The sequence below is a fragment of the Thamnophis sirtalis genome, unplaced genomic scaffold (assembly GCF_051295495.1).
Source record: "Thamnophis sirtalis isolate CommonGarterSnake01/CBP01778 unplaced genomic scaffold, rThaSir2_p1.2 scaffold_3, whole genome shotgun sequence".
Taxonomy (NCBI): domain Eukaryota; kingdom Metazoa; phylum Chordata; class Lepidosauria; order Squamata; family Natricidae; genus Thamnophis; species Thamnophis sirtalis.
The window spans coordinates 32,425,522-32,449,349 of record NW_028261383.1 but is presented as its reverse complement, the minus strand read 5'-3'; the positions used below and the strand labels follow the sequence as shown (position 1 = coordinate 32,449,349).

At 42.0% G+C, this 23,828-nt stretch overlaps 1 protein-coding gene across 1 annotated transcript; it reads left to right on the top strand.

Annotated features, from left to right (window-relative positions):
- The first annotated feature begins 1,819 nt into the window (after positions 1-1,819).
- On the top strand, positions 1,820-23,505 carry LOC106547238 (killer cell lectin-like receptor subfamily B member 1B allele B). Its single transcript, XM_087707791.1, has 6 exons — positions 1,820-1,901; positions 7,844-7,945; positions 15,142-15,285; positions 17,153-17,301; positions 20,554-20,672; positions 22,008-23,505. The coding sequence occupies exons 1-6, from the start codon at positions 1,820-1,822 to the stop codon at positions 22,129-22,131; spliced, it is 720 nt and encodes a 239-aa protein (XP_087563917.1). The 3' UTR covers positions 22,132-23,505.
- The last annotated feature ends 323 nt before the right edge of the window (positions 23,506-23,828 follow it).

Genomic DNA, 23,828 nt, shown 5'->3' with positions numbered 1-23,828 from the left:
TATATATATTTTATTATTATATAAATTTTTATTTCTCATATCTACACTCACAATTATATGATCTCATAACTGTTGTTAATAATATGTATTTGTAACAATTTTTCTCCCCTACAATTGACAATATAATTGAGATTGCTTTCTTACCATCCCATACACCCATCTTATTTTACAACAATCCTACTTTTTCTTCCTTCCTTCCCTCCTTTCTTCTCTCCTTCCCTCCTTCCTTCCCTCCTTCCTTCCCTCCTTCCTTCCCTCCCTCCTTCCCCCTTCCCTCCCTCCTTTCTTCTCTCCTTCTCTCCTTCCCTCCTTCCTTTCCTCCTTCCTTCCCTCCTTCCTTCCCTCCTTTCTTCTTTCCTTCTCTCTTTCCTTCCCCCCTTTCTTCTCTCCTTCCTTCCCTCCTTCCTTCCCTCCCTTCTTCTCTCCTTCTCTCCTTCCTTCCTTCCTCCTCTCCTTTCCCTTCTCTCCTTCCCCTTCCTCTCCTCTGCTCTTCCCCTCTTCTTCCCTCTCCTCCCCTCTCTCCTACTCTTGCATTCCCTCCAATTCTTCCTCTGCTTTTCCCTCTCTCCTTTTCCTCTCCTTTCTCCCCTCCTTCCTATCTTTCCTTCTACTCCTCCCTCCATCCCCTCTATCCGTTGTTGTGTTTACATATTTTCCTCTTCAGAGGGTGACCTGATTCTCCCCCCCCCTAATTGAAGGTTATAAAAAAAAGGCAAGATTTACAAAATACAAGATACAAAAAAGAGATATTTGAATATTTATTGGCCAATTTTGATTGGATACTCTGTCTCCGATGCGTAAGCTTTCAGTTACATACAAATAACAAAGTGATAAGCCATCGATCATCAATTATAAGATTCAAACAAGTGATACATCATAAGATTCATTCTTCCAGAAGTCGCTGAAGACTTGGTTCTGCCAGCGGGCCTGGGTAACGCAAAGCAGGATGGAGCCCATTAAATGGTTCAGGTGATGTGTTGTCACCGGGGCGGGAGTTATTATTTTATTATGTGATTATTCTCTTTTATTAGTTTTATTGTTTTATATATGAGGTTTTTATATTCCTGTAAGCTGCCTTGAGTCCTCAGGTGCAAATAGGAGGCGATATAAATTTCCTAAAATAAAGAAAAATAAATAAGATACCAATACGAGAAGGTAGCAGGAAAGATGAGACGATAGTAGCAATTCAGCCCTACCACATGGATAACTATCTTTAGGCATAAGCCAGTGCCGTAGGGAATAGATGATTTAATAGAGTGATGGCATGGGGGAAAAATATCTTGGTGACTAGTTTTTTTGGCATGCAATGTCCTACAGTGGCATCCCGAAAGGAGAAATTGAAACACTTTATGTTGAGGATGCGAGGAGTCTGCAGATATTTTTCTCAGCTCTCTTTCTGGCTAGTGCAGTGTACAGAACCTTAAAACAAATATTAAGGTTTGTGTGGTGTAGATTGAATTAGATAATAACCCAAAAGGAAGATTTCTGAAGGCTTTGCAATGAGACACTATTTGGAGGAGAAATGAGAAGGACAACCCAAAAGGATCTGTTGCCTTGATCTGTTGCTGAAGAATGAAATTCTTCCTTCGCGTTCTCCTTTCTGAATTTCTGAAGCAGAAATTTATCTTATATTTTGATAAATAAAAATGGGGGAAGCTTTGGAAACAAAGTAGGCTTGTTCCTCGCTGGTCTCAGCACTTCCTGTATAATCTTGTGGCCCACCTCCAGAAAGCTGTGGTTGGGGCGGCTGCTCATACTAAGAAGAGTTGGAACAAAAGTGCTCTTCCTCCTTCAGATTAAACTAGTAGCTGGAGTAACAATGAGGAAAGAAGGCTGTAACTTATACTTGAATTACCGGCCAAACAGAATGGAAAGGAGACTCAAGAAATCTCAGCTGCAAGGTAAACTATGGCTTATTTTTAGGGGGCTTCTAAGCAGATAGTTCTGATGGCCTCAGGGAAAATAGCTTATTGGGGGTCTCAACAATAAGGGAAAGAATATAATTACCAAATTCTGTTTTGATCAGGTTTCTACCAGTTAGGATTTGTATTGATGCAATTTATTGTATCAGCTCACCTTTCACACATCCTGCCTTTTCACTGCTCCACAAGGCAAGACTTCTGATTTTCAGCGTGATAAACAAAATAAGAGCATGGGACAGGATCTTGGAGGTTTTCTAGTCCAACCCTCTGCTCAAGCAGGAAACCCTATGCTATTTCAGACAAAGGGTTGTCTAATCTCTTTTTAAAATCTCCAGTGATGGAGCACCCACAGCTGATTAAATGGTTGTCTCTAATAATGCCCCATAACTGGTAATGGGGACATGGTGGTTCAGTGGCTAAGACGCTGAGCTTATCGATCAGAAAGGTTGGCAGTTCGGCGGTTTGAATCCCTAGTGCTGCATAACGGAGGGAGTTCCCGTTACTTGTCCCAGCTTCTGCCAACCTAGCAGTTCGAAAGCACATAAAAATGCAACTAGAAAAATAGGGACCACTTTTGGCGGGAAAGTAACAGCGTTCCATGCGCCTTCGGCATTTAGTCATGGCGGCCACATGTTCACAGAGACGTCTTCAGACAATGCTGGCTCTTTGGCTTTGAAATGGAAATGAGCACAACTAGCACATATGTGTGAGGGGAACCTTTACCTTTAACTGGTAAAGAGCAGTAAAGAAAGTCTGATTTCCATTCTACTGTGTTTCATGGCATAAATCACTTTATTTTAAAATATCATATTGTCTTCCATGCTTTGTCTCCAGGGCTTTCACATGAGTATGTGTAGAAGTAGTCCTCGACTTACTGCCACAATTGAGCCCAAAATTTATGTTACTAAGTGAGAAAATTTGTTGAGTTTTGCCCCATTTTACAACTTTTTCTGCCACAGTTGTTAAGTGAATCATTGCAGTTGTTAAATTAGTAATACGGTTGTTAAGTGAATCTGGCTTCCGCTTAGACTTCACTTGTCAGAAGGTTGCAAAAGAGGATCAAATGACCCCGGGCCACTGCAACTGTCATAAGTATGAATCGGTTGCCAAGCATTGGAATTTTTGGACCAAGGAGATGCTGCAATGGTCGTAAATGTGAAAAACGGTTATAAGTTGCTTTTTTCAGTGCCATTGTAACTTTGAACAGTCACTAAATGAATTGTTGTAAGTCAAGGACTATCTGTATATGGATATGTTTGTATACATATATATGTATATGTTATATTTGTGCTGATAAATAAATAAAGGGAGACTAGTATAGATCTATTTCAAGCTATGGAATGGAAGTAGTGATCTTCCTCCCATATTTGGGCATACCAGGGGTTGTGACTTTAAATATATATATGTATATGTATGTATGCATGTGCGTGTGTGTGTATTATTTAAGCACAAATGCAACATCCTTGTGTGCCTATGTATGTACACACACACACACACACACACACACACACGGTTTTATTTTAATCTTTGTGTGGTGTGACAGAGAGAGAGAGAGATCAGTTATAACTTTATGATGTAAAGTTAACATGTCATATTTCCAGGTTTTTAGTATTATCAATATAGAAGAATGCCTAGAACAGAATAATCCAGCCTTCCCCACCAAATCTTTTGGACTATCATCCCCCGCCAACAGAGCCATTGCCCTATACAGCCATAATTTATGATCTGAAATATCTGAAGACTAGGAAAAAACCCCAGATTTTTTTGATACAGGAGGACCATCAAAAACAGCAGGCACGTTATGAACAATGGCTATGAAGAATGGAAACTTTTGTTACCCTTTTGTAGGAAAGAAAAGGCCAAATTATAATTTCATCGTGGAGAAAGGACTTCGTGGTTTCAACTAGACCATTCTGTTGCTGGTTCATCCCTTATTTTATACTAAGGATGAGCTTAAATCCTCAAAATGGTAGAAAACAGAATCTGAGCTAGCAGAAAGCTAGTCCTCAACTTATGACCACAATTAGGAGCAGAACGTCCACTTCTAAGTAAGCCAGTTGTTAAGTGAGTCGTGCCTGATTTTAAAACCTTTATTTTGACATAGTTGTGAAGTGATGCTCCAACCATCGTAAATGCATGCCAGTTATCAATTAGAAACACACTTTTTTCCAGCTTCCAAGTTTTTGAACTGCAACGTTGAATGGTTTTTAATGGTTCTTAAGTTGAGGGCTACATGTACTTTAGTTGAGCTCAGTGGTGAAATTCAAACTTTTTTTACTACTGGTTCTGTGGGCATGGCTTGGTGGGCGTGGCAGGGGAAAGGATGCTGCAAAATCCCCATTCCCATCCCACGCTGAGGCCAGCCAGAGGTGGTATTTGCCGATTCTCTGAACTATTCAAAATTTCTCCTACCGCTACCTGTCAGAACCTGCTGAATTTCATCCCTGGCTGAGCTACCAAAAACACAACTGGAGAGGACTATCACAGGGGTCCTCCTTTAGATTTTACAGTTCTTAAGATTTTATTTTGGGGGACACTGTGGCTCCGTGGCTAAGATGCTGAGCTTTTCGATCAGAAAGGTTGGCAGTTCAGCAATTTGAATCCCTAGTGCCGCGTAACGGAGTGAGCTCACGTTACTTGTCCCAGCTTCTGCCAACCTAGCAGTTTGAAAGCATGTAAAAATGCAGGTAGAAAAAATAGGAACCACTATTGGTGGGAAGGTAACAGCGTTCCGTTTAATCATGCTGGCCACATGACCATGTAGACCAGGGGTGGGTTTCAACCGGTTCGCGGCGGTCCCTGCGAACCTGTTGGTCGGTGAACCCGGAAGTAAGTAACTTCCAGGAACGGCGAAGGGCCTACCCGCCCGCCCGCGCTCCTTACCCGGTTTTGATGAGTTCTGCGCTTCCACGCATGCGCAGGACGCATACAGCGCCTGCGCGATCCTCCAGGAGCAGCTGGAGCATCGCACAGACGCTAGTACGCATGCGTGCATCGCACGCCTGCACGAGGACGCCGCCGGCCCCGTTCCAACCGAACCGGTTGGAACGGGGCGAGAAACCCACCCCTGATGTAGACGTCTTTGGACATCACTGGCTCTTCAGCTTTGAAACGGAGATGAGCACCACCCCCTAGAGTCAGGAACGGCTAGCATATATGCGCGAGGGGAACCTTTACCTAAGATTTTATTTGGTGCTCCAGAGTCCATAATCATGCAGAGATGCCTCAGAGACAAAGAGGTCTCCTTCTTCAGACCAGCACCACGAGACACTGCTAATGGAAGTAGCACATCTCTCCTTTGAACCTTTCTTCAGCATAGAGCCCGGACGGACTGAGAATAACTGCATGGAGCCCCCATGTCTGTTCTGAGGGGAACTTGGTTTTTCAGATCCTCAGCCAGCCAGAGAACGACTTTCTCTTTTCAGCCTTGAGTTATTTTTTTTTTTAAATTTGTTTTCACTCTCTAGCTTGGACCACTCACTTCCTCTCCAGTTGGGTTCCTTCACAGATTTCTGTGAAATTAAAAATGAGGGGAAGTCTATCTGAGCCACCTTCAGCTCTTCACAGAAAGGGTGGGATAGAAGGCTGGATTAAGATCAACTGATGCCCTACAGCTCAACAATGGTGCCTCTCGACTCTTCCATTGGTCAGGCCAGCAATGGGATTCACTTACCTTCCCTACCGGTTTGCAAATCTGAGTGCGCGCTTGCTTGCTTTGCTCGCATGTGCTGCGTCTGTGCATGTGCACCACCTTCTGCACATGCGCAGTGCTCACGCATTAAGTCGGGGAAGGTGGGCAGAGCCTCCCGCAGCTGCCACTACTAGTTTACTTGAACTGGAGAGAACCGGCTGAATGCCACCTCTGAATCAATATGTGCTGAAAGTGAAACAAGATTATAGATTCAGTGTCAGAGCCTCAAGCCAGTTTCCAAGAAAAATCCAGTTGTTTATTAGGAGCTTCATGTCGGCATAGACCTAGTGAAGCCAGCTCTGACCCCACTCCGTTCGCACCTTGCTTCCGACCCCGTTTCCCCCTCCCCCCCAAGGTGTGTCATCAGTCACATTCCCCAACGAAGCAATTTCGCGGGTCGTAGAAGTCACTCCCTCTGTCCGTTACTGGTTTCTGTGGAAATGGCCTTGTCTTTGGCCAGCTAGGATGTGCATTATTTCGATTGAGGTGCAAATGCAGCTGTGAGGCTCAATTCCCCACCCCTCTGCCTATGGCAACTTGGGAGCAGGTTAGGGAAGTTTCGCGAGTTGACATTCAGTTTTATTCCAGGCCACCCCCCAGGTTGCACCTCACAACTGTATTAATTTCAAACTTTTAGTTATTTATTTATTTAGAGCATTTATATGACCACCCAACTCAGTCAAGGAAGCCTACAGAATATATTTATTGAACACTACAAGCAAATTATTTACTTATAACTAGGGCATTAGAAAAACATAGAAAAGTTCAGCACTTTTAAATGCGTTTTAATAACTTTATTACACTATAATGGAAAAATGGAACTACAAAAATTTATGAAAATTAAAATTGAGGGTGGCAGCGGAAGAGTTAAGAACATAATGGCTAGGGGAAGAAACGTGTACCCTAAATGTGCTCATTTTGCTTAATGATTAACCCAAGGCAGGTGGGATAGAAATGTATGTATGAACATATTATTTGGAGGAAAATAATATTCACACCTAAGTATGAAACATTTGCTACCAATTTCGTACACCTCCATTCTTTCCTTTCAAAAGTTTCTGTGGTGGGTTTTTCAAAAGGTCCTGATATGACTCAAATATATGAACGAAAGGAAGAAATGTAACGCTGGATTAAACTGTCAAGGCCGAGTTCTATACATTATTCCCTTTTAAATCTAGATAAATTTTCCATCAACTGCATTTCTTATTAGTAAATGTGTTATAGCCAGCCTCACCAAGCCATATTTTAAGGTCAGCTAACTTTTAAAAATAAAATTTGTGGGTCATCAACTTGAAATAGTTGCAGAATAGCAGATGATGAGGTAAAAATAAGCAGGAACAGCATGCCTCTGAGCATATGGTTCTTCTAGGAATTTATAATAGGTCCCAGAACCAAATTCTTTGATTTTCCTACCCTTTTCTTTCAGTGATATTTTTCAGCTGCAAGTACTTTGAGTAAGGTTTCACTTATGAGATTCATTTGCCACTTTTTAAGTTTCATTTCCCCATGAGTGATTAGCAACAATGATGCCCACTGCTTTACTCTTGCTGTTAAACTGAAAAAGAGTAAACTAAGAGTAATCTACAATGGGAGAGGGCCAGGGAAGGGGGGTAGTGTTTCTTTTAAAAAGATTTTTATCCCACCCTTTATAATGTGGGATAAAAATCTTATTGATATATTAAGATTTATCAATTGTTGTTTGTATCTTATGATTTATGATTGAATCTTATGATTTATGATAGATGAGCCTTTTGAGAGCTTATGCACCAGAGACGAATTCCTTATGTGGCCAATAAAGAATTATCTATCTATCTATCTATCTATCTATCTATCTATCTATCTATCTATCTATCTATCTATCTATCTATCTATCTATCATCCATGCATACCCCCTTTTTAAAATCTATCTAGCCAACTTCCACAAGCAACATCAATGTGGGAACCCAGATTCACTTAATGACTATATGATTCACTTAAAAACTGTAATGATTCACTTTAAGAACCATTGCAAAAAGTCATAAAATTCACTTAACTGTCCTGCTTAGCAATAGCAATAAGATTTAGACTTATATACCGTTCCATAGTGCTTTACAGCCCTCTCTTACAGTCACTTTTTTCAGTGCCATTGTAACATTGAACAGTCACTAAATGAACCATTGTAAATCGAGGACTACCTGTATAGAGGTCTTATTTTCCTTGTTTGCTTCTTTCCTTATCTCTGTGATTTCAGATTTCTTGCTGGAACATCCTCGGTGTCACTGCTTCCTGGTGGGATCTGGATGCACCATAATCCTCATTCTCGTGGCAGCCCTGGCAGCAATGGGGATCTTGTGTGAGTTGTCTGAAATGTAAAATTTTCCATGAATGCTTATACTGTACATATACAAGTGTTCTGACCCCCTCCTCCATCCAGTAACGAATGCCGAGACAAGCTTAACTGGAATGTATTTTAATAGCAAGACTAAAACCTTGGTGGCTGAAAGCCAAGCATAACAAACAGATAAGGACCTTGGCAGCAACTCAGACAAACTCAGGCAGCAATAAACACAGATAAGGCTTGGCAGCAATCCAGCCTGTCAAGCTCACAGTAATGTCCTCCGACATTCAATCCTGCGTTGACTTCTACAAAGAGGGCCGTGTGCACAAGTAGCTTTTATAGTCTGGGGAGGAGCTTAATGAACCCCAGCTGAGCGCAATTACCTCCTGTAATTGCATAATTGTTCTTGACACCGAGTAGCTCTTCGATGGCGTGCATCCAGGAACAACTAACTGCTGGCTTCTGGATCACTCTCCCTTGTCTCCTCCCCACTGGTCCAAGACTCAGGCGCCACCTGGTGGCCAACCAGTCTCTCTGCGCCCTGCTCGGAGTCGGAACCCTGTCCTCCAGAGCTGACTCATAGGGCCCCTTGCTGTCGGAGTCTGGTGGCAGCTCCAATGGCTCCTGCTGGGCCACAACACACAAGTAACTTTTAATAAATTTATTTTAAAATAAATGCGCCATTTGTAATTTAAAATGCTAAGATTGGCCATCCACCAATGAATTTGGGCAGCATGTAAGGATTAAAACAAGAGAAAATGAGATTTTAAAGCCACAAATAGAAGATACGGTAGCCGTTTTTCTCCCCACAAGAGAAAACCCACAAACCGTTAACATAGCATGGCCTATTGTTCAAAGTGGATATATATTTTTAAAGGCTTCAAGGCTTTTCTTTTTTCTTGATAGCCTGATAGCCTGATAGCCTGATTGGGATGGCAGACTTCAATAGGAAATTATCATTCTAAAAAGTAGGCAGTGGAATGGAGACAGCAACAGTGACAAATTATGTGTTCTAAATGAATCTCTGACAGTGTAAATACAGTGCTAATCCTCGATTTACAATAGTTTATTTAATGACTATTTAAAGTTACAACCGCACTGAAAAAAGTAACCTTTTTTAAACAATTTTTTTTCTTTTTTGTTACATATTTTAATTTCTTTTATAAACCAAGTGTTTCCTGGGTTTCCCCCCTTTACATCTTCTCTTATGCATAGTTCATTTTACATCATATTTCCATTTCAAATTTCAGCCATCTTGTTTTCTTTCCATATTTTCCAACGTAACTTTAATTTCTTCTTAATATATAAACAATATCATTATTTGCCCTGCCAAGTTAAGCAACTTTAACATTTCATTTTCATCTATTATTCTGTTTTACTATCGATAACATATATCCTCAAATTTAAATTTGTATAGTAAACATTTCACTTAGTTAACTTTCCACAATTAATAGTATTAATCTGTTTCGCTCACATGATATTAGCTATATAACACTGGCAATATTACAATATTTCAATCTTATGATTTATGATAGATGAGCCTTTTGAGAGCTTATGCACCAGAGACAAATTCCTTATGTGGCAAATAAAGATCTATCTATCTATCTATCTATCTATCTATCTATCTATCTATCTATCTATCTATCTATCTATCTATCTATCTATCTATCATCTATCTATCTATCTATCATCTATCTATCATCTCTCTCTAATGTTTATCTATCATCTCTCTTCCATCTATCTGTCTGTGTCTATCTACTACTCTCTTTTTATATCTATCTTGTCTGTCTGTCTGTCTGTCTATCATCTATCTATCTATCTATCTATCTATCTATCTATCTATCTATCTATCTATCTATCTATCTATCTATCTATCTATCTATCTATCTATCATCCTTTTCCTCCTTTCCTCCTTTCAACCATTTTCTTTTAGTCTCTCAGGAACTCCACTTCTCTTATATTCTCTTCTCTCCACCCATTTGCCTAGCTTTTTCTTGTTTTTGTAGTTTCTATATTTTTCCTTCCCACTCTTTTTTCTCCCTTCTACTTCTATTGTTTTAGTAACTTTTTAGTAACAGTCCCCTCCCCCCAGTCTTTCCCCATTATTCCTACCTTTGCTGTTTAAGTTTCCCTTTTTTGGATCACTTCCCCCTTGTCTCCTTTTGGTATGTCACTGTAAATCCCAATACAATCATCTGAGTATTTTTCTTTTTCAATCTCTTTTTCTTCTGTAGTATCTTCTTGTTCTTCCTTTAGTCCCTATTCTATCTTATTTTCTCCTCCACCTTGTTCTAAGTGTTCCTTTGAGTTTCCACTTTTTTTTACGGTTTAGCGTTTCACATCCATTTTTTAACATATCAAGTAGTCCATTATACATCCAGAATTCCATAGTGCTCTAATCAGCTGGTTGTCGGAAGCTGTCAAAATTTGTATTTAATTCACAAAAAATAGAAAAAGGTAGAAAAAGAAAGAAAGGAATTCCCCCCCCCAAAGTTCTTTTATTATTTTTAATGTTTCCAAATACCAATTTGGGAACAAAAATCTTTTAGGGCTTTCCACCCGTTCTTTTTTCCTCCGTTAAATCCCCCATCACCAGATAGCCACTAATTTCTGCTCCAGGTCTCTTTTTGATCCAATTTTAAAGTTTCTTTACCTTGGGTTGATCACTCTTTCACCCAGCTCCAACACTTTGTTCCAGCACCGCTCCTGATCAAATAGCTTGATCCTGTTGCTCTGACTTGGAAGTGTCCATTTGCATGGTCGTTGCCGCTTCCGCTGTCAGTTTGGAGAACTTTATCTCCAACCTTTTGAAGAACTGCTGGTTCATCTTTGGTTGTCCAGATGTTTCTCCTTTTTTCCCCTGTTCCTCCAGAACAATTCTGACCCAAAGGTCCCTGGCAGCCATGTGTCCAGTTGGGTTTTCGCAGAGCCCGTCACAGCTCTGCTATTTTCCAAACAGTCTCGTTGCGGTGCTTCCGGCTTCCTTCCAGGTGCCTTTGGGCAGCATGCAAGGGTTAACATGAGATTTTAAAACCACAAATAGAAGACACAGTAGCCCCGTATTTCTCTCCCCATGAGAGAAACCACAAACCATTAACATAGCATGGCCTATTGTTCAAAGTGGATATATATTTTTACGGGCTTCAATGCTTTCCTTTTTTTCTTTTTCTTTTGAAGAATAGCCAGGTTGGGATTGCAGACTTCAATAGGAAATTATCATTCTAAAAAGTAGGCAGTGGAATGGAGAAAGCAACATTGACAAATTATGTGTTCTAAGTGAATCTCTGACAGTGTAAATACAGTGTTAATCCTCGACTTACAATAGTTTATTTAGTGACCATTCAAAGTTACAACGGCACTGAAAAAAAGTGACTTATGAGTCATGACCATTTTTCACATTTACGACCATTACAGCAACTCATGGTTGTGTGATCAAAATTCGGACGCTTGGCAACTGACTCATATTTATGATGATTGCAGGATCCAGGTGTTATGTGATCCCCTTTTGCAACCTTCTTGCAAACAAAGTCAATGGAGAAGCCATATTCACTTTACAACTAGGATAATAACAACAACTGCAGTGAATTGCTTAACAAGTTTGGCAAGAAATGTTCATAAAGTGGGGAAAATTTCACATAACAACTGTCTCGCTTAGCAACGAAATGCTGGGCTCAATTGTGGTCGTAAATCGAGGACTAGCTGTATGACAGTTACATTGTCCTGAGGTCATGTGATCCCCACTTGTAACCTTCCCAGCTTGTTTCTGACAGGCAAAGTCAATAGGGGAAGCCAGATTTACTTAGCAATCACACGACTCACTTAACCACCATGGAAAAAAAACACAGTCGCAAAACAGGGCAAACCTCACTTCACAACTGTCTTGCTTAGCAACAGAAATTCTGGACTCAGTTATGGTTGTAGGTTGAGGACTACCCGTAGGCAGCTGAATGATTAGCTCACTCTTACTATGAGGTTTTTATGAACCGACATGGGGATGAAAAGAGCAGCCTGGTTTTGCTTTGATTATTGTGACCTTAGAGCAAAGGAGAAAAAGAAACATGTGCATTAGTGTTAAAGGAGAGAACGGGGGAAAAGGGAGGCAAAGACATAGGTGCAAAGATTTGGCAAAGCAAACAAAGGAAATATCTAAAAAGGTTAAATCAGGGCAACTAGATCCAAATTTGTTAATCTGAGACATTCCGCTACTCATCCGTCAAAATAAAATAAATTGTTAGGCAGAGAGTCAGAGAGTTGTTGGAATGTATGAACTCTTGCCACACTAACTGTAGGGGTTTCCCCCTGCCAATAAGTAATTGAAGACTCAATCATCCACACCAAAAGTGTTTTAAAAGGTTAAATCCTAGCAACCAGACCAAAGCTTGTTCATCTGAGACGTTAAATGCTTTGCCTCTTCATTCTAGATTGGCTGGAACGCAGCTTTTGGTGCCAACCCAATGACTGCTTTCAAACCACAGCGAGATTTTCCTTGACGAACTCGTGCCAGCCAACAGCTTCCTTTGTTACTCATCCCAGAAACTTCATCAGTCAAAATATTTTTTTTTAAAAAATAGGCAGAGATTATTTATTATTTTATCTTAGACTACTTTATTTTGACTGATGAAGTTACTTGGATGAGTACTAAACATCTGAGATTAACAGATTTTGATTCCAGTAGCCCTGATATAACCTTTTAAAGATACTTTTGGCCTGGATGATTGAGTCTTCATTTGCCTATATGCAAACCAAGGGGGTACAGTGGCTCAGTCTCTAAGACACTGAGCTTGTCGATCAGAAAGGTCAGCAGTTCAGTGGTATGAATCCCTAGCGCCGTATAATGGAGTGAGCTCCTGTTACTTGCCCCAGCTTCTGCCAATCTAGGAGTTTGAAAACATGTAAAAAATGCAAGTAGAAAAATAGGAACCACCTTTGGTAGGAAGGTAACAACTTTCTGTGTGCCGGCCACATGACTACGGAGATGTCTTTGGACAGCGCTGGCTCTTTGGCTTTGAAATGGAGATGAGTACCGCCCCCTAGAGTTGGGAACGACTAGCACATATGTGCGAGGGAACCTTTACTTAAACCAAGGAAAGCCACAGGGACTACTAATGGAAAACGATCCACCCACACAGAGGCTAGCTAAAAATTCTTGCCTTCCTTGTATTGATAGGAAAGCCAAGGAATTGGATAACATAGAACATACCAGAGGTGGGTTCTGGCTGGTATGCCCTGGTACGCACGTACCAGTAGTGGAAATCCATTTGTGTACCAGGCCCCCCGCAGGCCTGTACTGGTGTGGTCCCTCCCCTGGCCTGCCCCCTGGTTGCTGCTTGCTCTCTCTCTCTCTCTTGTCCACCCTGTCTGCACCATGTTTGCTCCACCCACCCATTTCCTTCGCCTGAGTGGAGGACTCGGCTGTTGGAAGAAGCCTTCCTTCTCTTTGACAGCCACCTCGTTTCCCATGGGGTGCGGAGAAATCCATGCCTTAGAGAGGGAGGAAAGGAAGTCCCTAGAAGAAGCTCAGCCTTCTCTTCCCTCTAATGCATGGATTTCTCCCCACCCCATTAGAACGAGGCGGCTGTAAAGAGAAGAAAGTGTGTACCCACTTCTTCCAACAGCCGGGGAAGGAACAGGAGTGGAGGATTCGGCTGTTGGAAGAAGCCCCCGCGTGTTTCCTTCTCTTTGACAAGCAGCTTGCAAAACGGGGCGCTTCTCAAAGAGAAGGAAACATGAGGTTACTTCTTCAGATGAACCCAGGCTGGAATGGGCTTCAAGAGCCGAGGTGGCGCAGTGGTTAGGGTGCAGTACTGCAGGCCATTTCAGCTGACTTTTATCTGCAGTTCAGTGGTTCTAATCTCACCGGCTCAAGGTTGACTCAGCCTTCCATCCTTCCGAGGTGGGTGAAATGAGGACCCAGACTGTGGGGGCGATATGCTGACTCTGTAAACCACTTAGAGAGGGCTGAAAGCCCTGTGAAGCGGTATATAAGTCTAACTGCTATTGCTATTGCTATTCAACACTGCTCTGGCCTGGGCTTGTTTGAAAAAGCCCTTCACCACCACTTCTTTCTCTTTGTCAAGTGGCTTGGAAAAAACGGGACTTTGCAAACCGTTTCTCAAAGAGAAGGAAGCCGGGGGTGGGGGGGAGGACAGACTTCTTCAGGCGAGCCCAGAAAGGCCGCTTTGCCTCTGCTGCTCTCCTTCCCGCACTGCAGGTGTGGCGTCAAGGGGAAGATGTCCTACCAAAGCAAGAACATCCCTCAGATCACAGTGAGGTGAAGCACCCTCAGGCATATTCTGCCAACCTTGGCCGGCCAAGGTGGGGAAAGCGGGTGGGTGGGAAGCTCCAAACGTCCAGCTTCCATGAGATCCTGAGGGCGAAAGGTGGAGAGGGGGAAGTGGGCTTGGGACGAGGCCTCCCTGTGCTGCCTGTGAGGCGAAGATGGTATGGTGCTGGAGGAGGGGGGGTTGGTTTCGTTGCCCAGAGATGGTGGTGGCTTGTGCTGGGGAAGCGTCTGTTATTAATATTAATTAGCTGTTAAGTCACCCTATTTAACCTGAGAATATGGGAACAATAATGGAAGGGGGTGACAAAATACTTCCTAGGGGTGGTGGTGGAAAGTTATGTTTTTCTAATGAAAGTAGCACACATTTGGAGTTTTAATTTGCTTGTTTGTTGGGTGTAATTCCCTCTGTAATCCTGAACTGCAGAAGGATTCAATGGTGTTTTTAGCTTCAGTTGGAGAATCTTCATAATGGCTTTACCTGTGTTCTGAGTTTTGCTGATCATAAGATACCGCTCTGGTTGAATCAGACTCTTTTTATTTGTCTAGATATCTGTATTTTCCAAACTAGTACTGGATCTCTCTATATAGCACATGGCAGTGTAATCCTGTGCATAATTGACTTGAGTGTAGGTTTATGAATTTTATGAAATTGTATGACATTTCTTGACAGAACAATTAGAGAAATGGAATGCCTTCAGAAATTGTAGGTTTTTACTGGAGGTTTTTAAGAAGAAATTTGTCCACATTAGTACAGGGTCTCATCTCGTGCTTCAGCAGGGGTTGGACTAGAAAACCTCTAGGAATATTGCAAAGGAAGCCTTTTTGCATTTCTTTTTAAAGTGCTACAATAGAGCTTCCTGTATGTGCGTTTCTTTATATACATCTCTCCCCATTTGCTTGTCAGCTAATTAGAAATCTTTTTAAAAAGTCTTTCAGCTCCAGAGAACTCCAGATGTTCAGGATAACATACCTGCTACTGTAACAAAGCCGCAAGTCATCAAAGCGCCAGCAGGAAAAGAATGCAACATGTTGCGGCAATTTCTGTGTAAGCCCCCTTGTGACAATTCCAAAGGTATGTTCCCAGATTTCAAAAGTTGTGCATAGCAACATTGGCACCAACTTGGTAAAAGTGCTTGAAAATGCCACTAGTTTTTAAAAATATTTTTATTTTTGGATAAACAAGAACAAACAAAAACACAAAAAACACCACAAAAATATCTTCCATTGCAAATTGTAAAGTGTGTGTCAATTGGTTACAAAGAGCTTTCGTGCATCCCTTCCACAGCCATCACCTACAATTCATATCAAGTTATATATTTTAAATCAAATATATATATATTACTATCATCATACCTCAATCTTCATATGACTATAATTGTTTTTACGTCCCTTTATATAAAATATTCCAAAATTTAAAGCAAAACCACATGATGGCATTCCGTTATCCATTTTCAATATCATCCAGCAACATTACATCTTTATAACACTTTCTAAATAAAAATTAATTATGTTTAAGGCACAGATTACACTTCGAAATACTCTAAGGTGCCGTGAATTTAAAATAACAGCAACACTTTACTGGTTAGAATACAGGTAGTCCTCAATGTATGACTGCAATAGAGGCCAACATTTCTGTCATTAAGTGAGACAGCTGTTAAGTGAGTTTTGCCACTTAAGTGAATAAAACGATAGAATAAAATATGGTATAAATTCCATGGCACTGAAATAAAACAATGTGTCAAGTCCCCCCCCCAAATAAGTTTATTAAAGTTAAAAAAAAGAAAGATAGAAACTAACTTTGAATGAAAATAGAAAGGAGTACAGTAGCTTCCCATTTTCTTTGCAAGGGTTAAATGAATGTAAAATCACCTCGTACTACATGTTTACATCATGACTCTTGGCATGCGCGCTTGATGTTGGCAGACTCTTTGCTTATTCCTGCCAGGACAAACCTCCCACCACCCCTCATTCCTGCTACCACGGGACAGCACATGACGTGGGAGGTTAAGATGTATAACAGTCTATTAATAACTCAGCACGGGGTAAGAGGAGGTTCAGAGTTTTCATTAGGCAGCTTCGATCACCTTCCTGACTTTTTCACCCAATGAAAATCCCTTGGCCCAAAATTGCTTTCTAAAATCAGTTAGCTTTCGAATAGGCTTGTCTCCTTTTACATTTCTAAACGGAGATACAAAAGGCTTCGTTTGCAGAGCTGCAATTATTGCGTACCGATGAAACGTGACTGGAAACCGAGTGCCGTTATAAGGGATGGAATGGAATGGTTTGCACAGTTAGGTGGGAAGGGCCTCCATGACATCTAGCCAGACCACAGAGTTCCATGTAACTTTGGCATATAATGCTGGCCATATGATCTTGGAAATGTCTTCAGACAACACTGCACCCCCCCCCCCCCCGGCTAAGAAGCAGAGAGGAGCATTGTGCCTTAGAGTCAGACAGGACTTACCAGGGAAACCTTTACCTTTCCTTGTATAGGTAGTCCTCGACTTACAACCATAATTGAGCCCAAAGCTTCTGTTGCTAAGTGAGACATTTGTTAAGAGAGCTTTGCCCCATTTTACAACCTTTCTTGCCATATTTGTTAAGCGAATCACTGCAGTTGTTAATTTACTAGCACGGCTGTTAAGTGAATCTGGCTTCCCCATTGACTTTTCAGAAGGTTGTAAATGTTCCTAGGACACTACAACGGCCATCAATATGATCACTTGGCATTTTGATCCCATGACCATGGGGATGCTGTAACGATCATAAATGTGAAACATAGTCCCAAGCCACTTTTTTCAGTGATGTTGTAACTTTGAACGGTCACTGAATGAACCGTTGCAAATCGAGAACTACCTTCAAATTGATGTCAGAAGGACGCAGTATTTACACCTGGCTTCAATGAATGAATAAACACGGAGCCCCCTTTTCTCTTTCAGGGTATTTCAAGCTGTGTCCCAAAGACTGGCAGCTTCATGGAAACAAATGCTATTGGATCTCAGGGGAGAAACAAACCTGGAATGACAGTAGAGACGATTGCAGAGCCAAAGATTCTGAACTTGCAGTTTTGAAAGAAGAGGCAGAACTGGTAGATACCAACATTCTCCTGCATCCTGTAGAAATGTGCAGTCTTGAAAAGACCCGGCTCCTCCTTGCGTGGTCATGTCCATGGGAACAGTTTTGGAGCAGTTTCAGTTCAACTCTAATTATCTAGTGCAGGGGTGTCAAACTCAGTTTCATTGAGGGCCACATCAGGGTTGTGTTTGACCTGGGAGGGCTGGGGGGGCAGCTCAACATCACTCATGTCGGGGACACCAGTGGTGGCCAAGTGCTAAGGCAGGACTTCCTTCAGACCCTCCCGCTCTTTACATTCTCCTTCCTTCCTTCCTTCCTTCCTTCCTTCCTTCCTTCCTTCCTTCCTTCCTTCCTTCCTTCCTTCCTCCCTCCCTCCCTCCCTCCCTCCCTCCCTTCTTTCCTTCCTTCCTTCCTTCCCCCTCCCTCCCTCCTCTCCTCTTCTTTTTCCTTCCCTCTTCATTTTCCTTTCTTCTTCCTTCCCCTCTTTCCTTCTTTTTCTTTCCTAGCTCTCTTCCCATCTCCCCTTCTTTTACTTGCTCTTTCCCTTTCTCCTTTCCTGTCCCTTCTTGGATGCTGGAATTCAAAAGGGGGAAACATTTCTCCTTTGTTTTGTTTTGCTTTTAGTTTCTTTTGCTAGCCCTCTGCAGTGAAAACGAGGTGCCCGAGGTGCCTCTCTGCCAGCGGAAACGGAACCTAGGAAGGCTGCGTGCAGTCCTCCCAGGCTCCATTTTCAGCCACAACAGCCTCCTGCAGCCCTTTGCCAGAGAAAACGGAGCTCGCGGGCCACACACGGCCTCCCCAGGCCCCATATTTGCCCGCAACTGCCTCCTGAAGCCCTCCAGGCTTTGCTTTCACTGGCAGAGGGCTGCAGATGTTGTGGCCAAAAACGTGGCCTTGGGGAGTCGTGTATGGCCCCCGAGCTGTGTTTTATCTGGAAGAAGGCTGGAGGCTGTCGCGGTCGAAAGCAGAACCTGGGAGGTCCATGCACAGCCCTTTCAGGCTCCCTTTTCTTTTCTTTTCTTTTTTTTAAATTTTTTAAAAAAGATTTTATTGGTAAAAAGAAAATGCAACATCCATAATTTGTAAAAAACAATACAACTACATTTCGAGATATTCCCATACTATCAAATCATTATAAACATCAAAGGTTAGGTATCTTATTCCTTCCCTCCCTCTTCTCTTCCCTCATTTCTTCTTTTCCATACCCTTTTCTTCCCTCCCCCCTTACTTCCTTCTCCCCTGCCTTCCCTCCTTTCTTTTCTCCTTTCCTCCTTTCCTTCCCCCTCCTTTCCCTCCTTCGGTCCCCCCCTCCTTCTCACATACCTTTCCTCCTTCCCTTCCTCTTTCCCTCCTCCTTCCTTTTCTCTTAATCTCCCTCCTTTCCTCCCTCCTTCCTTCCTTCCTTTCAACTCTCCTTCTCTCTTTCTTTCCCTCCCTCTTTCCCTCTTTACTACCCTCTTCTCTTCCCTCCCTCCTTCCTCCCCCAGTTTCTTCTCTTTCTTCTCTCGCCTCTTCAAGCAAGGAAGGGAAAGAGAACCAGGTTGTCCTCAGCAGAGGAAAATATGCAAATGTAACAAAGGTTAGAAGGGAGGGAAGGAGGACAGTAGGGAAGTCAGGATGGGCAGGCTCCCTTTTCACTGGCAGAGGCACCTTGGTCTGGTCCTTCCCTGTTCCTAGGGTGGCCCCGTGGGACAGATCTAAGCATCCCGTGGGCCGGATTCAGCCTCCGGGCCTGGAGTTTGACACCCCTGATCTAGTAGTACTCCAGGTGGACAGCTCATCAGCTCTCCCTCTTTAGCCTCCAAACCAAAGCCAGAAGACTCCTTAACAATAACCGAAAAATATGTCCCAGAGTGTTCATTTATAAACAGTATTCATTCATGCTGCTGCTTCTCGTTGGCAGATCCTTCCAGCAGCCAGAATATGTAGACTATTTAGCTGTGGCAAAGTCATGTTGCCCTGGAAGTGCAATACTGTACTGCAATATTATACTGTATTGCATCTCACAAACATCCCACACACTTTACAAGATCGTGTTGCTGATCCTATTTTTATCAACAGCTGCACGAAAAAGTGCTGCTGAGTTTTCTCCAAACCAATCCCTTAGATTTTGAAGCCATGATGTTCTTCTTCTGCCTGGGCCTCATTTGCCTTCAGTCTTTCCCTGGAGGATTAAGTGAAGGATGCCGTATTTTTCCAGGTGTCGCACAGAGGTGTGTTCCAGCCGCCATTACTACCGGTTCGGTAGTAAAACATTTCGCATGTGTGCACAATTTTCATTTAAAACGATCTGCGCATGCGCACAACATTAAAAAAACGAATAAAAATTACATTTTTAAAATGAAGATTGTTCTGCACATGTGCAGAACAGAAAATCAAGATGGCACCACTGATCATAGAACCAGTATGGTCACGTGTCCGCCGGAGTTACTACCTATTTAGCCGGACTGATCGCATCACATGTCCAAAATATTCTAACTTTTGCTTTTTTTTACATATATTGTGACAAAATGCCCCATGAGAAGGTTTCCTGGATCCCTGAAAGAACTACTGTATTTTTCGGAGTATAAGACGCACCTTTTTCCCTCAAAAAAGACAGTGAAAATCTGGATGTGTCTTATACACTGAATACAGCATTTTTTGCCTCCTGAAACTCCTCCCCCTTTGCTAAAATGGCCATGCATTGCCTTTAGGAGGCTTCCAGAGTGCTCCTGGGGGCTGTGGAAGGCAAAAATGAGCGAAAAACAGACCGTTTTTTGTTCGTTTTTGCCCCACACCTCAGCCCTCAGGAGCACTCTATAAGCCTCCTAAAGGCTATGCAGGCCCTTTTTTTTGACAAACACGGGGCCCGTTTTTGTGAAAAATGGACCGTTTTTGGGAGGTCTGCAGAGTGCAATTTTTTTAAAAAATTGTCTCTTCAAAATCTTGGTGCATCTTGTACTCTGAAAAATATGGTACATCATCTTGAGGGCACTGTTGTCCAATGGCTGAATGGCCTAGATATCCAGCCATCAGTTACTCTAGTAACTGCTTATTTAATTTGTGATCAAAGGAACAAGAGGGCCTGGCTATCTTTATTCCGGATGATTTTTAATTTAAGTTAATTATATTTATTCATCATTTTAATTGTGCATTTTAAAACCAATTCACTGTATTGGTGTTCATACACATTTTATGTGCTGTTTTTGTGTGTTTTATGCACTAATGCTGGATTCTGTTATGCCATACTAAGCAGGCAAGGAACTGACAAACATATTCTTGACAGCATTTCATCCAGCGTATCACCAATGGAGCACAACTGTGGTGGATAGGACTCTCTGCAAACTTCAGCACCCGTGAATGGATGTGGGTGGACAATTCCCTATACACCGGTGATAAGGAGGGGTGAGTATTCCCATGCAATTTATGACTGTTTGAGTTGGGAAATATATATCTTGTTTTCTTCTTCCAGTGTTTTGGGCCTACTCCTTACAGGTAGTTCTTGACTTACGACCACAATTGAGCTCAAATTTTTGTTGTTAAATGAGACATTTGTTAAGTGAGTTTTGCCCCATTTTATCACCTTTCTTGCCACAGTTGTTAGGTGAATCACTGCAGTTGATTAGATCAGTGGCCCCGAACCTTTTGGGCACCAGAGACCGGTTCGGTGGCGAGAGGTTGTTCCATGGACCAGAGGGGTATGGTTTTGTGTGCTGTCTGGAACCCACGGATGGGGCTTTGCCTTTTTGCATGGCCCAGTTTCTCACATGCCATGCAGGGGTGAGCTTCAAAAATTTCAGCAATGGGTTCTCTTGCCCAGTTGCTGGGTGGGTGTGGCCATGGTGGGTGTGACCTAGTCGGCCTCCTGCACCACACGGCCATTTTTGTCTTCCTCAGGCTCTGTAGGCTTTCCTCGAGCCTATGGGAAGGTAAAAGCTGCCCCCCGGGATCCAGAGCCCCCCCCCCCGAGGCCGGAAACAGGCCCATTTCTGGCCTTCTAGAACTTCTGGGAGGCCCATTTCCCACCCTCCCTGAGCCTCCACGTGGGCCCGTGAAGTGTTAATATCACTTTATAATGCCTTGGTAAGGCCATACTTGGAATACTGCATTCAGTTTTGGTTACCACTAGGTAAAAAAGATGTTGAGATTCTAGAAAGAGTGCAAAGAAGAGCAACAAAGATGATTAGGGGATTGGAGGCTAAAACATAGGAAGAACGGTTGCAGGAATTGGGTATGTCTAGTTTGATTAAAAGAAGGACTAGGGGAGACATGATAGCAGTGTTCCAATATCTCACAAAGAAGAGGGAGTCAAGCTATTCTCCAAGGCATCTGGTGGCAAGACAAGAAGCAATGGGTGGAAACTAATCAAGGAGAGAAGTAACCTAGAACTAAGGTTAAATTTCCTGACAGTTAGAACAATTAATCAATGGGACAACTTGCCTCCAGAAGTTGTGAATGCCCCAACACTGGAAGTTTTTAAAGAAGATGTTGGATAACCATTTGTCTGAAGTGGTGTAGAGTTTCCTGCCTAAGCAGGGGGTTGGACTAGAAGATCTTCAAGGTCTCTTCCAACTCTATTATTCTATATTCTAAATATTTGCACCCAGATGACACACTGCTTAAGGAAAGATGGAATATTTATATTTTTAAAATTGAAAAATAAATAAAAATAACTTTGCAAACTTTGAAAACTTTACAAAAACCTTGACAATCTTCCTTGCTTGCTCCCTTATTCTACAGGCTGCCAAACATAACCGAGGTTGAAAGAAACAGCTGTGTGATGTTGAAGGGATCCAAAATCATCTCAGAATCTTGCAGTGCTGTGACTAAGTGGATCTGTGAGATAGAAACTCTGATGATATAAATCATTCAAGAGAAAAACTAAGAAGCTGTTCTGACCCCCCCCCCCCCCTTGCTCGTTCAGAAATGACAGCCACACACAGCTTGCAAAGGAATGTCTTTATCAGTTCCCGCTTTTGCTGGCTGCGAGCCCAAAATAAACATAGATAAATTCTCTGGCAAAAAGTTAAACAGCAAATGCAAAAACAAACTCTCACAGCAAACCAGGTTTATATAAAGCAAATCACTTATCCAAGTGCTTCTTTGAATCATGAACACGAACTAGAACAGGAATGGAACGGAACTAACGAACGAACGACGTTGACTTCTGCAACTTAGGCGTGGCACCATTAGTCTTTTATCCGCAGGAGGAGATCCTTAACGAGCCCCAGCTGCTTGTTATCTTCTCCTGTGACCATCCTGAAACCACTCACAGGAGATTTCTGTGTCAGTCTGATAGCAGCTCCAAAGGCTCCTACCGAACCACAATAGGAAGCATTCTGCAATAATTACACTGGGGTAATTATTCAGGTAGTCTTCCACTTACAACTCATTAGTGACTGTTCAAAGTTACAACGGCATTGGGAAAAAAAGTGACTTATGGCTGTTTTTTCACACATACAACTATTGCGCTTGATTTATATTTGAACGCTCGATAACCGACTCACATTTACAACAGTTGCAGTGTGCCAGAACGATGTGATCATCTTTTGCGACCTTCTGACAAGCAAAGTTAATGGGGAAACACCAGATTCACTTAACAGCGATGTTACTAATTTAAGAACTGCAGTGATTCACTTAACAGAGGTGCTAAGAAAAGTTGTAATATGGGGCAAAAGTCACAACAAATTTCCCACTTAGCAACATAAAGTTTAGGCTCAGTTGTGATCATAAGTTGAGGGATACCTGTATTTCATAATGTGCAGTTCATGTTAATGAAGTCATATATTGTGCCATGAAAAATTACAGGAAGTTGAAAAGTTTCTGAAGTTAAAAATGCAAAATTGAATGTAATCCTAGAGGTGACTTACTTGTTTGATTAGGGCGAAGGATCATGTATACATCTGCTTTTCTGGATGCTTTAAAAATTTTATTACTTAATGGTTTTTTATGTTCTCATGTTAATTTATGTATTTTAAAATGTATGGACTTTAAGCCTCAGAATTCTCAAGCCTGGTACATCCACATATTTTAAAGTTGCACTAACAGCTAAGAAAAAACACATATATGCCCTTCACTTTGGCTTCACAAGGGGAGAAAGCACACAGCTAGTTTTGCCAATTCAACTGCTCTCTTCTTCACCCTTATCCACCAATTATTGCTAGGAAATGGGAGGATTTGACACAGCTGGCTTGATGTGGCCAGCAGGGGGCGGCATAGAGCCATTTTGCTATTGGCACATCTGAACTTTTCTCTTTCTTTCTTCCTTCCTTCCTTCCTTCCTTCCTTCCTTCCTTCCTTCCTTCCTTCCTTCCTTCCTTCCTTCCTTCCTTCCTAACTTCTTTCTTTCTTTCTTTCTTTCTTTCTTTCTTTCTTTCTTTCTTTCTTTCTTTCTTTCTTTCTTTCTTTCTTTCTTTCTTTCTTTCTTTCTTTCTTTCTTTCTTTCTTTCTTTCTTTTTCTTTCTAATCTTAATTATGTACAAGTCCAGTTCATATTGAGTTCATATATAGTTAAGTCCATCTTATTGCTAGCAATGTTGTTAAAAGTAAAGATTTGTTGGA

Bases quoted from the DNA above. Each gene is read 5' to 3' on its own strand.
- LOC106547238 (XM_087707791.1), top strand. From the start codon at position 1,820: ATGAGGAAAGAAGGCTGTAACTTATACTTGAATTACCGGCCAAACAGA. The intron at 7,946-15,141 runs GTGAGTTGTCTG...CTTTTTAAAAAG, and splicing joins GGCAGCAATGGGGATCTTGT to TCTTTCAGCTCCAGAGAACT. The intron at 17,302-20,553 runs GTAGATACCAAC...TATTCTTGACAG, and splicing joins TGAAAGAAGAGGCAGAACTG to CATTTCATCCAGCGTATCAC.